The 14673-nt window shown below is 37.1% G+C and overlaps 2 protein-coding genes across 5 annotated transcripts in view; one reads left to right on the top strand and one right to left on the bottom strand.

The window, feature by feature from the left end:
• LOC311292401 (uncharacterized protein) overlaps positions 1 to 14673 on the top strand; it is a 379414-nt gene that overhangs the window by 154503 nt on the left and 210238 nt on the right. The gene's annotated exons all lie outside the window — the stretch shown is intronic.
• The window catches only part of LOC311292206 (uncharacterized protein), a 28861-nt gene continuing 15034 nt past the window's right edge, over positions 847 to 14673 (bottom strand). The window contains exons 3-4 of one of the 4 annotated variants that reach the window (XM_084411800.1): positions 11979 to 12171; positions 847 to 4656 (exon numbers count right to left, since the gene is read on the bottom strand). In XM_084411800.1, coding sequence (XP_084267926.1) covers positions 3176 to 4656; positions 11979 to 12036 — 1539 coding nt within the window. In that variant the 5' untranslated portion in view covers positions 12037 to 12171 and the 3' untranslated portion in view covers positions 847 to 3175. The remainder of the gene's footprint in view (positions 4657 to 11978; positions 12172 to 14673) is intronic. The other 3 variants (XM_084411801.1, XM_084411802.1, XR_014627688.1) reach the window with 3 other exon arrangements.

The following is a 14673-nucleotide window of genomic DNA, read 5'->3' as shown; positions in this document are numbered from 1 at the left end:
ACATTTCTTGAAACCATCACTCACTTTCTCAAAACCTTAAACATTTCAAACCACATTCAGAGAACCTCTGACTCTTCTGGCAAAATCAAACAATTGCCTAAAAAACTACAACAACAATTTGGGCTCCCTTGTAAAAGAGATTTGAATATCTCAATGGGACATCACCTGGTAAAATAAAGGGTAAATAAATAAAAAATAAATAAAAAACTATTTTATCTGTGCTCAAAATCAAACAATGCTTTCAGATCATACATACATCAGTCAATATTATAAACACTACAGATCATTCATTAGACACTACATCAAAAAATGAACCCAGAGTATACAGTTACTGGAAAAAAGTATATTGTGACAAAGTAAACTAATTTTGCAATTAGGTAAAAAACTAAAGTAATGACAACTTAGTGTAGTAATGTGGAAAAAAAATTGTATAGGCTACTGTACGCACTGCAAGTACAATATTGTGCTAAATATTGTATAGTATTGAATGTCTGTATATTCAGCACTTGCATAGAGTGAAAATACAGTGACCAATCTGCAAAAGCCAAAAAGGTTACAGTAAAAAACTTACTCCTTGTTCACCACCTCTTATACACACATTCTTCCTCCTCTCCTTCTTATATTGTTTCCATCCATTGTTGGTATCAACATTCAGTGCAACATTTTGCGTCAGTTTTGGCACTCTGAACTAACTTGTATAATGTAGCCTACAGTTGATTTGATCACATCATTAAAAATAAGTGTGAACAATTTTGTTGTTTAACTTTTGCCTGCCTGTGTTTAGCGTTTTGAAACATAAGTGAATCACAGAGCAAAATGTGTTTTAGTGAGTGAGAATGTGTTTAGAGTTTTGCAAAAGAGTGCATGAGATTTGCAAACAGTGTTTTCACGTTTATGTTTTACAGTAAGAGTGATTTATTTGACAAATATGTTTAGGCTATTGAGAATTTGGTTCGGGGAATGTGGTTTAGTGTTTTAGCAATTCAGACAAACTGTAATAAGATTTGCACCAGTTAGGCAAGAATTAGGAGACAGCACTCAGTGGTGAATGGATGGTTGGCTTTGCAAAAACCAAGTTAAAAAGCAAAGCAAAACAGCTTGTCATTGGGTTATAAGCGTGTCCATCCGACCCGTCCTTCCAAGTGTGTCGCCCAATCAGATATTGTCCTGGTTCTCCTGGTCTTGCACGTAATAAGCATATGTCCACATATGATTGTGTGTGCCCAAACTTCTAAGAGTTTAGTTAACCACTTTAATAAACCAACTTTCAGAGCATCCTACACAAATACTTTATCAAAACTCTAGAAATCATTTACCCATCAAGTAGGTACAAAATAACATTTGCCATAGCTGGGGTAGAAGTTAATAAGAATTTAAATGTGTTAAATGTTTAACACACAGAAAAAACTCTGAAACAATTACAAAAATACTGGTGATCAATTAATCTTATTGGCAGCAATTTTGAGACCATTGTTTGTTAAAAGCCACGAGTGGGTTAATTTCAGTCTCTGTTGGTTTTAGGAGGAGAGATCTCTGGAATATACAGCTAGAGAGAGGAGGTGTCCAGGAGGAAGTGAGATGTCACTGGTTAAAGTCAGTGGTGATTTCGGGCCATGGATCCGTCTTCGCAAACCTTCTTTTCCTGACAAGAATGTGGGGATTTATGCATTGGGGTCAACCCAGGGTTTATTGGCCATTTGGTCTTACGTTTGGGGAACAAAGAGAAATATTTTTCATTGAGCAGTGCTCTCCTAGCATCGCAGATTAGTCAAGTCAAGTCATCCTCATCCTCATTTTTATATCGCTTTTAACAATGTAGTTTGTTTCAAGGCAGCTTTACAGAAATAAGCGTATAATTTAAGGTAACAGATTGTTTTGGCTTTATAGCAGTTCTTTAATAAAGTTATTTTCCAGCTAAAGTTAGTTTTGATTGATTCGCTTCCGTCGCAACAATCATTTGTTATTAAATTAGGGGCCGCTAAGACGACACCATTCTCTCTACACAGACTTTAAACGCGAACCTGTGAGAAACGCTGATGGCGTTCACATGCGCATTTAGAACTGGTTCTATAGTTATGTGCGTTTGAATATATGTATGTAGGTTTGAAATTCCCTACAGACCAAGCCTAAACAAAGTACTTGTCTTTCCTTATAAATTTTGATACAGAATTTTATTTTATTTTGTCACTTCGGGGTAGGAACGCGAAACGAACTTTCCCGACAATGCTTTATCTGTAGAGTGGTAAAGGGATCCTCCATAGGGAGAGACTAGTTGGCACTTCAGCACTGCGTTGTCATCGGGTCCAGGCGAAGGTCCTTCGTCAGATCTGGATAAGGCCTGGATCCGGCTAGATTAGGCAGGTATGGGGGAAGATGTCACACTGTACCTTGCGTAAATGAAAATTGAAGGAGGAATAATCTGGAAGCGTCTCTGTCATCTGTCAGCGGACAGAAGGAAACAACACCGGTAATGCAATTCACAGAAAGCTGGCTAGTAATTATCTCTTTGTATTGCAGGTGCTGAGATCGCGATGGTTGAAGATGATCGGATGATCTGAAGGACGAAGGATGATGGAAGATGAAGAAGGTGAGCAGTCTCAAACGTGAGATGAACAGGTAAGGAGCCGGGTAAGTTGACCAGAATTGAACAACAAGACCAGATGATTGTGAAGTGAGACGTGACTGCTTATGAACTGTGTGCTGATGAACGGGTTCAGGTGCGCTGGATTAGTATTCAGGTGAAGCTGTTCGAGTGTGTGGAGCTCATCGTCTGGGTATTCTTGATAAGCACCATAGCAAATACAAAAATATGACAAAATACTGTTTGATGGTCTTCTCTGTGAAGCGGGTGTCAGAAACATAAAGTTGCACTATATTTATGCTTTTCCATGAGCGCCACCTACTGTCAAGAGAGTGAATATCCATTTACTGCAAGCTGCAAGCAAGTTTTTTTTTTTTTTTAGCATTGGTTTGAACAGACAAATCTTATGTGACAATCAGATTGAATTTTAATTCAGATCATTCATGTTGGTGTGAACAGCAGTTAATAAATAACGAACTAGGGTGGGCAATCATCCCAAGAAATCTTATAACACAAAATCTGGTTTCTCCACTGCATGGATCTTCATGCATTTCTCCAGATAGCGTTTAATAGAAAAAACTCTTTCCACACTGATCACACGTGTGATCTCTTCTCTCTGCTGTGGATCCTCTCATGTGATTTCAGATGTGATGATCGACTAAATCTCTTGTCACAGTGTGAACACTTGTAAGGTTTTTCTCCAGTGTGGATCCTCTCATGTATTTTTAGATATGCTGACTGACTGAATCTCTTGTCACAGTGTGAACACTTGTAAGGTTTTTCTCCAGTGTGAATCCTCTGGTGGTTTTTTAAATGTTCAGCTGTAATAAAAGTCTTCTCACACTCAAAGCACATGTACTCTCTCACACCAGTATGAATTTTCTGATGTCTTTGTAAAGTTTGCAGCCATGAAAAACTCTTTCCACATACAGAACATGAATATCGCTTCTCCTTTGTATGAACTGTCAGGTGTTTCTTCAGGTCTGATAACCCAATAAATGTTTTTCCACAATGATCACATGAGAACGGCTTCTCTCCGGTGTGGATCCTCATGTGAGTATTAAGACTTTGTCTCCGAGTGAATCTCTTTTCACACTGATCACACATGAACGGCTTCTCTCCAGTGTGAATCCTCATGTGAAGCTTAAGACTTTGTTTGTTTGAGAATCTCTTTTCACACTGATCACATGTGAAAGCCTTCTCTCCGGTGTGGATTCTCATGTGACTCTTAAGGTATCCTGAATCCCTGAAACTCTTCCCACATTTATCGCATGTGAACGGCTTCTCTCCGGTGTGGATCATCATGTGACTCTTAAGATTTGTTGATTCTGTGAAACTCTTCCCACATTGATCACATTCGTACGGCTTCTCTCCAGTGTGGATTTTCATATGAAGCTTAAGATATTGTTTGTTTGAGAATCTCTTTTCACACTGATCACACATGAAAGCCTTTTCTCTGATGTGGATTCTCATGTGACTCTTAATGTGTCCTGAATCCCTGAATCTCTTCACACATTTATCGCATGCGTACGGCTTCTCTCCAGTGTGGATCCTCATGTGAACCTTAAGGTGCATTTTTTGTGTGAAACTCTTCCCGCACTGATCGCAGGTGAACGGATTCACTTCAGCGTGAACTCTCATGTGAACATCAAGACTTCGTTTGTATGGAAAACTCTTCCCACACTGATCACATGTGAACGGCTTATCTCCGATGTGGATCCTCATGTGTTCATTAAGATGTAATTTTAGTTTGAAGCTTGTCCCACAATGATCACATTCATACGGCTTCTCTCCGTTGTGGGTTTTCATGTGTATATTAAGATTTTGTTTTTGTGTGAAACTCTTTCCACACTGATCACATGAGAACGGCTTCTCTCCGGTGTGAACTCTCATGTGAACATCAAGATGTTTGGTTGAGATACTTTTTCCACACTGAGTGCAGGTTGTAGATTTCTTGGCTCTTCTTTTCTTTAAAAATGTCTTTTTAGTCTTTGAGCAACTCAAAGGATTTTCTCCAGGTCTGACATGATGTTCTTCATCCTCCACTTCACTCAGTTCTTCACTCTCCTCGCTTTCTTGAAATGAAAGAGAAAAAAAAGATTCATTTCATTTTCAGTACATCAAAATAATTAAAATAGAGAAATATGAAGTGACAGGACATAAAAGTTAACTCTGATGTAATAGACAACTGCTATAAAATACTACAATCATTTTGATCAAATGAGTATCTTTCCATGAATGAGGTACATTGATCTTGATTTGGAATTAAACAATTAATCCCAACTAACATTTCTTTTTCTTGCAGAATTAACATTAATGCTTTTGAAAACTAAATGTCTCCAACATGGGCCAAAGTATGTCTTAATCATGTCTGAATATGACAAAGGGGAAATTAAACTAGAAAGATGTCTTAATATAAAATCCCATGACTTTGAGTAACAAGCTGAAGTAATCAAGAAATCCAGATTTGCTTTTACCTAGTAACAGAAGGATTTGCTGAATTATACATATAAGGAACCAATCATATTGGAGAAAAATTATGTAATGATTCATATCACCTTTGCCATGCTCCTATTCTATAAAAACTGTTTTCAAAGGCATTATCTGGAGTCTAAAAGGGACAGCAACCTAATGTACCCACAACAGTGTGTGTCACCAATGGTGTTCAATCAACAAAAAAGAAAATTACTTTTGTAGCGTTAACCAAAATTAATTGTATTAATTCTATTAGTTATATTTCATTTATACAGTGAAGACTTATTTTACATTTATCTGAATATGGTAAGATTTATCTGAAAAAAAATGCATTGATTATTTCAATTTTATCTTTATGCTTGTAATTTGTTTATTAAAGGAGAACTCCGGTCAATTTTAACATTGATCTCATTTTTTTGTACATTTGGAGTGCTGTCAATACAGAGAACAACGACAAAAATCGGTGTTGCCTACACCGAGTTATTCTATTTTTAAAATTTGCACCCTGTTGACTTCAATGGGGCAAGTACTAAACCTGCTTTTAGCCTCTTAACATCCTTGATGTGTCATTACAAGTGCACAGGTCATGTGAGTGATTCCTTCTGAGTGAACACGAGTGAGTCTGACTGCAGTAGATGTGAAAGAAATGTATAAAAATGATGTTATTTAAGCCAGCGCAAATACCTGTGTTTACATCCTGTTTTTCGTTTGAAGTCCAAAGTAGTCGATTGCAGAGTTCACACGCATAGGTTTAGTTATCTATGATCACGCGCGTGAACTCGGCAATCGACTACTTTGGACTTCAACCGAAAAACAGGATGTAAACACAGGTATTTGCGCTGGCTTAAATAACATCATTTTTATACATTTCTTTCACATCTACTGCAGTCAGACTCACTCGTGTTCACTCAGAAGGAATCACTCACATGACCTGTGCACTTGTAATGACACATCAAGGATGTTAAGAGGCTAAAAGCAGGTTTAGTACTTGCCCCATTGAAGTCAACAGGGTGCAAATTTTAAAAATAGGATAACTCGGTGTAGGCAACACCGATTTTTGTCGTTGTTCTCTGTACTGACGGCACTCCAAATGTACAAAAAAATGAGCTCAATGTTAAAATTGACCGGAGTTCTCCTTTAAATTCTATGCAGATTCACTCCCCAACAAAATTCCTCAAATTATTCTAGAATAATTAATTATTTTCAAATAGAGCCATTCAAATCATCTGGTGAAATTGTTTTTATAGCGTCACATATATATATCGTAGAAAATATTATCGCAAGGTAAGTTTTCCAATATCTTCCAGCCCTATTAGGGGAATATAATATAGGGACCCCACTGACTTCCATAGTAGGAAAAAAAAATACTATGGAAGTCAATGGGGTCCATCAACTGTTTGGTTACAGACATTTTTCAAAATATCTTCTTTTGTGTTCAGCAGAAAAAAGAAATTCATACAGGTTTGAAACAACTTGAGGGTGAGTAAATGATGACAGAATTTTCATTTTTGGGTGAACTATCCCTTTAAGCATAGCCAGCTTGATGTTACAACTGTCCAGTCTCATGATGTTTATTAATTGTAGCAGCAAGCTGCAAGTATGACATAGTTTAAACTAAAGCACTGATTTATTGTCAAATGGTGATTATTAAACTGAGTTTAATTAATGGTTTCCGGTTGAAGGCCCATCCACAGTCCTGAGGCCTGAGGTAGGCACAGATTTGCACAATATATATTTAAAAGCCTACCTGTGAGGTGCTAATAGTGTATATTTCTCCTATTATTATTATTATTATTATTGGCTGCAGGATGCTGTCACCCTTCTACAGCCCTCTCAGTCTGGGACCACATGTGACCAAGTGAGTAGGCTGTTAAGAAATTACAAAAAAGTGCCAAGAGCACTCAATCGAATAACTTGTATTTATGTTCCTACAGAAGCCAGAGAACATAAAGGGAATCTAGGGCTATAGATACTGACATACAATATAAAAAACTATAAGAAAGATGAAGCTGGAAATACAACAGCAAGAGAATATCTATAAAACAATGACACATGACCTTTTTGTTTTTTGACAACATTTAATTGTATGTTTTAACCCCCAACTGGCAGCTTCAACCTGAATTAAAAAAAAAAAAAAGAAGAATTGTGCCTGGGAAAAGTGAAAACTTAAACATGGTTTGGACTGTATTAACCAAAATAATAATTGGCATAACTGTCTCTTATAACCCTGCCTGTTTCATTGTCCTCAACAATGGCCTCATGTGCCTCAGCCTGGGGCTCCTGATAGGGAGTCAAGAGATAAGGCAGGCATGCATATCCCTCGTCTCCCAGCAAAACTCCTGTGAAATCACCTGATTAGAGTTTTTTTTTTTCTTTTTTTTTTACATTGAAATTGGTGAAGGTATTTTAAAGCTGTAGTTTTTGCCATATGTTAATTGACTAACATACCTTGTGCCAGTTGGTGGGAAAGAGAAGAGGCCCGAAAAATCCTGGAATCAGGCACTGAGCCAGGCCATTTTGCCTCTACATTTATGATGATGCAATCTGCATCACAGATCATCTAAATAATTACAAATGTAGGTCACTACACTGGACTTACATAGATATAAGATGAGGATTGTTACTGCATTTGTAACGAACAGAGCACTGGTGCCCAGCTTATTGTACAGAACAATCAGTTCTACAGTAGTAGCCGACAATGTCGTCTAAGTGTACCTGTACATGGATTTGCAGAAACGAAAAATATCATAATTATTACTCCAAAATGGTAATACTGGCCACCAGCCTTGTCTTGTATTTCAGGGTTCAAACTCACAGTTCCTAACCCTGTCCTTGAGTCTTTTGGCGTGGGTGCAGTCACAGTGCAGAGCACCGATAACATTTGGGAAAGCTACAAAAGGCTACAAAAGATAACTTATATTGAGAAAATGAACTTGAACTCTTAATATTTAAATATGTTTGAATAATTATTTTGTCTTTCAATTGCCATGTCTAACATTAACAGTCAATAAATATTTCCATTTTCTATATAGTTATTTTCTGAACTTACCAGCGATTCCATAAAAGGCCTAGCCTAGAAATCTAGACGCACCCTAGCGGCAGCAAAATGTATTTTGCTTCCAGGGTAGTCTAGCAGCTCTCCATAGACCTTCTAGCTGCAAAAAAATAAATTGGGTCAGGCCAATCACGTCGTGTATAGAGTAGGCGGGGCGGGCTTAACATAATGACGACAGAGTTGTGACGGTTTCCTGCTTGAAAACAAAGAATGGCGGAGCTGGAGAACAGTCTTTCGAATCGGCTTTGTCCGTGACTCTGGAGGACTTGGAGTTAAGTTTTTCTTTGAGAAAAGAGCAAAGAACGGCACTTAAGTCATTCTTAAAAAAGGAAGATGTGTTCGTAGTTTTGCCGGCCAGATATGGCAAAAGTTGAATCTATCAACTAACGTAAGCTCCGCTGGTGGGAAAACGCTCTGGTTGGTTAAAGCGCTGTCCTATTGCGTGCAGAGGGAATTTGAAAGACAGCCGTTTATCCCGCCCCTCGGATTGAGCCGTGTCTATGGTGAGTTGCCAGACCTAACATCTTGATGTACGAATCGCTCTGTGGCCAGGGAAGGCGATGAACACATTGAGTATTTTTTTTAAAGACAGGTACTCAATTCGTACAGAGCGGCAAACCGATGCTTTGCTGATATTAATAATGATTAATAAATGTTCCGCTGGCAAAAAAAGCAAATTGCAATGCACATAATCTGCGGGACTATGAGCGCTTTATTTAAAAATCACACCAACTAAACAAATGTAACTTTACTTCTTTACATTTGTTACTATTTTTGTATGTTAGAATTTATTACATTTATTTTTAAAGTGCATTTAATTTCATTTTTGGACTGACATGAAATAAAATGGCAGCATGCTAGAAAGTCAGCCGTAATATCATCACATTCCCAGCCAGTCAGTGTTAACGGTATTCTGGTTATACATCAACTCAGGCTAAAAGCTCAACCATTTTATGTTGCTTTTTGTAATTTTTTTCTACATCAGACGTATGCGAAATTACTAAATTAGTGATTATGTCTACACTGAACGAATCTATTTCTTTCGTTCTCCATAAATTAATGAGAACATTTCATTTAATTGAAAGGAGGGTTTCATTTGTCTGTCCAAAATAATAATTTGGGCACTGCATACGTCACAGTTAAGAAACAATTGTATATTGTTTGTTTTTTTCATTAATTATTTTATTACATTAACAGTTAAGCTGACTGAATTCCAACTAAATAAATAAATAAGTGGGACCCTCCTTTCAATTAAATAATGTTCTCATTAATTTATGGACAACAAAAGAAATAGACTTGTTCAGTAAATGTAACGTTTTTACAAAAAATGTAAAAAGCAACATATGATGGCAGAGCTTTCAGTTTATAGATTCCCCTATCCTAGAGAGAGTGAATTGCTAAGTGCTAATCTGTCTAGATATGTAGCCTAATAAACATTTTGCAAGAGAAAACCTCAAAAAGGTTCATTATAGATCAAATAAGACAGAAACACACCCGTTCACCGGTCATTTTCCTCAGCTGTAGGCAAAGGCAAGTTTCAAATCAGTGCTTCTCCTGGGAGACTAGCGCTAAATTAATCCCCTAGTTTAGTGCCATCTACTGTTTTAGAAGAGGAAGTTGCTCAACTACATTTGTGAGAAAATCTGCCTGGACGCATTTGTGAGAAAATCTGCCTGGACGCATTTGTGAGAAAATCTGCCTGGACACATTTGTGAGAAAATCGAGCCGAGAGATCTCATAAAAAGCCAAGTGTCTCACAATCATAACAGACAGAAATGCATTTGTATGCACTAGATTTGGTATTTTGTTCAAAGGTTACATGCAATTTGTAGGATGGCTTGTATTTATTTGTGATGTATTATCTTGGCTCATTTATTTATATTTGTAAAACACAATACATATTTGTTACTCCACTGCATTTTCACTCAATCTGACCTTTGTACTTGCACATTGCTTTCTGTTTGTTTGCGAGTCGAGTTTTCCTTTGCAAAGCAGATCGAGTTTGTTTGCAAAATGCTGGATTTGTTTGTTTAAATATGGCACATAATTCACTCCATATCATTCATCCACGTGATACCATGTTTAACAGTACAAACTATTAGGAAAATATGAAATACGGATGTGCCGACACATTACATTATATGATTTCACTTTATTAACTTTAGTTAGTGTGTAATGTCGCTGTTTGAGTATAAACAACATCAGCAAAGTTCAAAGTAAAGGGCGATATTTGCTTTTAAAGAAATTGCTTTTTAAGGACAACAACAAACGGCTGGTAGGGACTACATGACATTCCTCACGGGTTAGTGACATCACAAACACAAAAATTTACATAAACCCCGCCCCAGGAAACTCGATTTATAGATTATCATGACAGAATATGCTAATTAATGACTTGAAGATAACTACACATTAGCTACATAAATGCATCAACTAACCATTCAGAAATATCCTGTTGCTTACAGTGAATTTATAACAGCTATACTTAAGTTAATTTTTCATCTCTATTTTTTTGTGTTTATTTAAAATTAGACAAATCTGATATTATTTTAATCTCCAATATGTTATTTAACAGTTGAGATAGTTCTTTAATGCTTCGCTAACTAGCAGAAGACACTAGCCGGGTTTAAATCCCAGTTGTGCAGGCGGGGGGCATGTTGTCACACTGCGTTACAATGTGCCCCTATTAGAAATATGCTATTATATTCTATACTTTTATTAATTTTATTGAGAAAACGTGAGAAAAAGGTGAATAAAGAGAGTCAATGTTCAGAAATTACTAATTATTTGTTTGTTTTGAACTATGTTGTATAGCTGTGTTTTCATGTGTTCGTAGTCAAAACTCAAAAATGAGTTTATATTTAATTATTAAAAATTGCCATTATTTTATATGAAAAAGTTTTTTAATTGTATTCTATTTAGAAAATATTTTAGTTTGTCTTGTATATATTTTTTATTAGATCACATTTTAAGCTGTCATATGTCATGTTACAATGTACCCCACCTATGGGGCATGTTGTCACATTTCACTTCCATTCTTTCGAGGTATATCCAGGAAAAAGTATATACTGTATTAATAAAACAAAACCACATACGGTAATTGTACTAGATATGTGGGAAATTAATGTGGGAAAAAATAAATACTCTGAACCATAAGTAGATTTACACAAACTGAGAAAGTCAAAAAGCGTTACTTTGTGCCCCGCTCTCCCCTAATTCCCTGTGAGATCTCTCTCTCTCGATGATTTTATCGCATATAGAAACGGCTGGCAATATAACGCCTATATAGCAATGATAAATAATATGTGTCTTTTTTTTTTCTCTAGTACCAAGAGCAGAACCGGTAATGTCGGAGCTTATCGAAACTGCAGTCTTTAATAATTTAGTCCCAGGTCGCATTTAATAGCAGGTTTCGGTACCCATCAGCCATTACTTAAGACTAATATTTTACTCTGAGTGGCTTTATACATTCAGCCCAAGGTTTTATTTAAGTTATCCTTACATCCCTGTCAGACATTTTTAAAAGTTAATTTACTTGTTCATGATACAGTTTGGTGTTTTCGAGTTATTGTTAAAAAAATAAATTACATTGTTGTAAACTATATTGAGAAATGTCCAAAATTTTGGTAACAGTTGCAAAAAATTGAGAAGCAGATATAAAATAAATGTAAAATGAAAAAGCTCAAATACTTAGTGATACCAAGATGAAAGTTTCTCAAATCTCCCTTTACTGATCATTTGTTGAAAACAGACAAACAACTACATTTTGTACTCATTTCTTAGTTTATGTAAAAGTGATGAAGTGCTTGAATGTTTCTAACATGAATGTTCTTCAGCATCATGAATGAATGAAGAATAAACACCAACCTCTTTGTTCTTCAGGATCTTCAGTGTGTTTCATTCTGCAGGGTTCTGGATCACTCATGTTCTCACTGTCCTCTTTAATAAACTCAGTCTTTGCAGTTTTCAGCTCTTCCTGATGCTCTGATGCTCGTCTTCACTTGTAGCTGATGGGGATATTCCAGCATTCCACACTGATGATAAAATGCAGTGAGAGGAGCTGATCGGACAAAATCAAAAATATAAGTTTGCTTTTATATTTCTGGAGAACAATATAAATAATGTAATCTCAATTCGTCCAAAAAAAAAATCTCAGAGTCGAAGTTCCAGGTCTCAGAAGAATTTCATCTGACTTGTTCATCTGACTTGCAGTGGTCAGCCTTCAGCCTCCTTTATCTTATCGCTAGCTACCCAATGGGCATCTGTACATTTATCTTTTCCTTTTTGCTCCTCCTCAGGATGTCGCCATCATTAAAACATTCTCCCCGAGGCCTTCTTTCTATTGGTGGAGAATCTCTGACCACAACATTTAAAAAAAAAACCATCTTGTAACATGTTTTTCAGTACCGTCCCTGCTGTTCACCATACACATTTTCCCATAAGATAAATGTACAGATTTCTCAGGGTACTTTCCATTCTCACAAACCCTGTGACCTAGTTTCTGCTTGGCATTATAGTATACATACTTTAGCATGAGACAAAAGAAATTCCCCAACAAAAGCACCAACAAATACCTCAGTGTGTTGACACCAATGAAATGAGCTTTACGTGGAAATGTACCGGAGATCAGAAGACATCAGCATAATAAATTGGGTAAAAAACTGAAACTTTTGACAAAATATACAGCACAGGACTTCAGACTAAGATTTAAGTATAAATAAAAACAGCAACACTTGAGATCGATTCCCATCGATCACACAAACAAACACAAAATCGCTCAGGTCTGAATGAACTCAACATATTCTCCTCATGCTCGCTGCTGCTGCTGCTGCACTAAATGTTTATTTCAGTGGGAAGACGCCAGAACAGCGTGTGATGATGGTTGTGTAAATATGAGAAATACTGTGAACTGCTCTTCTAGTGCTGCGTTCCAGTCCACTTTTAGACACGCACTTGCGAACTTCCCTAAGCACTTCCCCTCGGGGGAATCCCTGCCGCCATTTTGAAGTGCGTGGACGAGGGAAGTTTATATGGACAGACCCTCGTTCCCTCGATTTTGACCGAGGGAGCGAGTCTGCTTCAAATGTACACTTCAGGCACCTATATGTCCCACAATGCAGTACGATTGTGACGTCACCACAGATATCGTCTAATCACCAGCACAACAAACAACTAGGCTACTCTATGATATATTAATTATATATTTTTTATCTAAAACAACCCAAACACACATATAAACATTTGGATGCTGCATTAAACAAACTCTTAAAGGAAATAAATAAATAAATAAATAAATCAACTCCACAGCTGATTCCAAGGCTGCGTTCCAGTCCAAAATTGTCATGCCCTTCACTTGCTAACTTCCCTTCGTCTCGTTCACTCGGATGTACGTCATTGCGAGTGCCCACTACTGGCGGAAACTGCAATGGTCTGAACTGGAACGTCCTAAGCCCTTGATCACTTGGAATCAGCTGTGGAGTTGATTTATTATTTACATTTTTTTCCCTTTAAGAATTTGTTTAATGCAGCATCCAAATGTTTATAGGTGTGTTTGGGTTGTTTTAAATTTTAAAAAAATTATAATTAATATATCATAGAGTTGTCTGTGTGGTGGTGATTAGACGAGATATGCGGTGACGTCACAATCGTGTTGCATTGTGGGACATATAGGTGCCTGAAGTGTACATTTGAAGCAGACTCGCTCCCTCGGTCAAAATCGAGGGAACGAGGGTCTGTCCATATAAACTTCCCTCGTCCACTTCACGAAGTGGAACGCACTTCAAAATGGCGGCAGGGATTCCCCCGAGGGGAAGTGCTTAGGGAAGTTCGCAAGTGCGTGTCTAAAAGTGGACTGGAACGCAGCACAAGTGATCAAGGGCTTAGGACGTTCCAGTTCAGCCCATTGCAGTTTCCACCAGTAGTGGGCACTCGTGCAACGTAAGCAATGACGTACATCCGAGTGAACGAGACGGAGGGAAGTTGGCGAGTGAAGGGCATGCCAATTTTGGACATATGATATCTATGATTTTGGACTGGAAAGCAGCACCGGAAGACTCTTCTTCTTCTTCTGTCTTGTATTGGCAACCGCTCTAAACAGTGCATTACTGCCATCATCAGGTAGCTTGGCTCAGAAACATTTTCATATTAATCTGAACACTTTCTAACCATCCCCACTACAAATAATAATAATAAAAAAATACTGGTGCTGCATGTTCAGCTCCTCCAGTTTCCACCCTTTTAACTCCCAATAATTCACTATATCCTTGTTTTCCTTCAGATATTCTTTCCTTTACCCACAGTATATCATCATCTTATCCGCACCCTCTACCTCTCTAATATATACACTTCTCCTACATTCTCTTAATTAATCCTGTGTTATTCAGAAAGTGAAACAACACCTTTACCATACCATTTCCTATATCTGAGTCTAATATATTCTTTAATGTTAACTCTTTTCCTTCATTCTTCCATATTTCTTCTCTTAGCACTTCTCTTTAATCATCATAATCCTTACAACTTATGATCACGTTATACAGTTTCACTCTGTCCACATTTCTCACAC

This window comes from Rutilus rutilus (genome assembly GCF_951802725.1).
Source record: "Rutilus rutilus genome assembly, chromosome: 1".
NCBI classification, from domain to species: domain Eukaryota; kingdom Metazoa; phylum Chordata; class Actinopteri; order Cypriniformes; family Leuciscidae; genus Rutilus; species Rutilus rutilus.
Note: the sequence above shows the minus strand (reverse complement) of the source record. Positions and strands in the feature narration are given on the sequence as shown.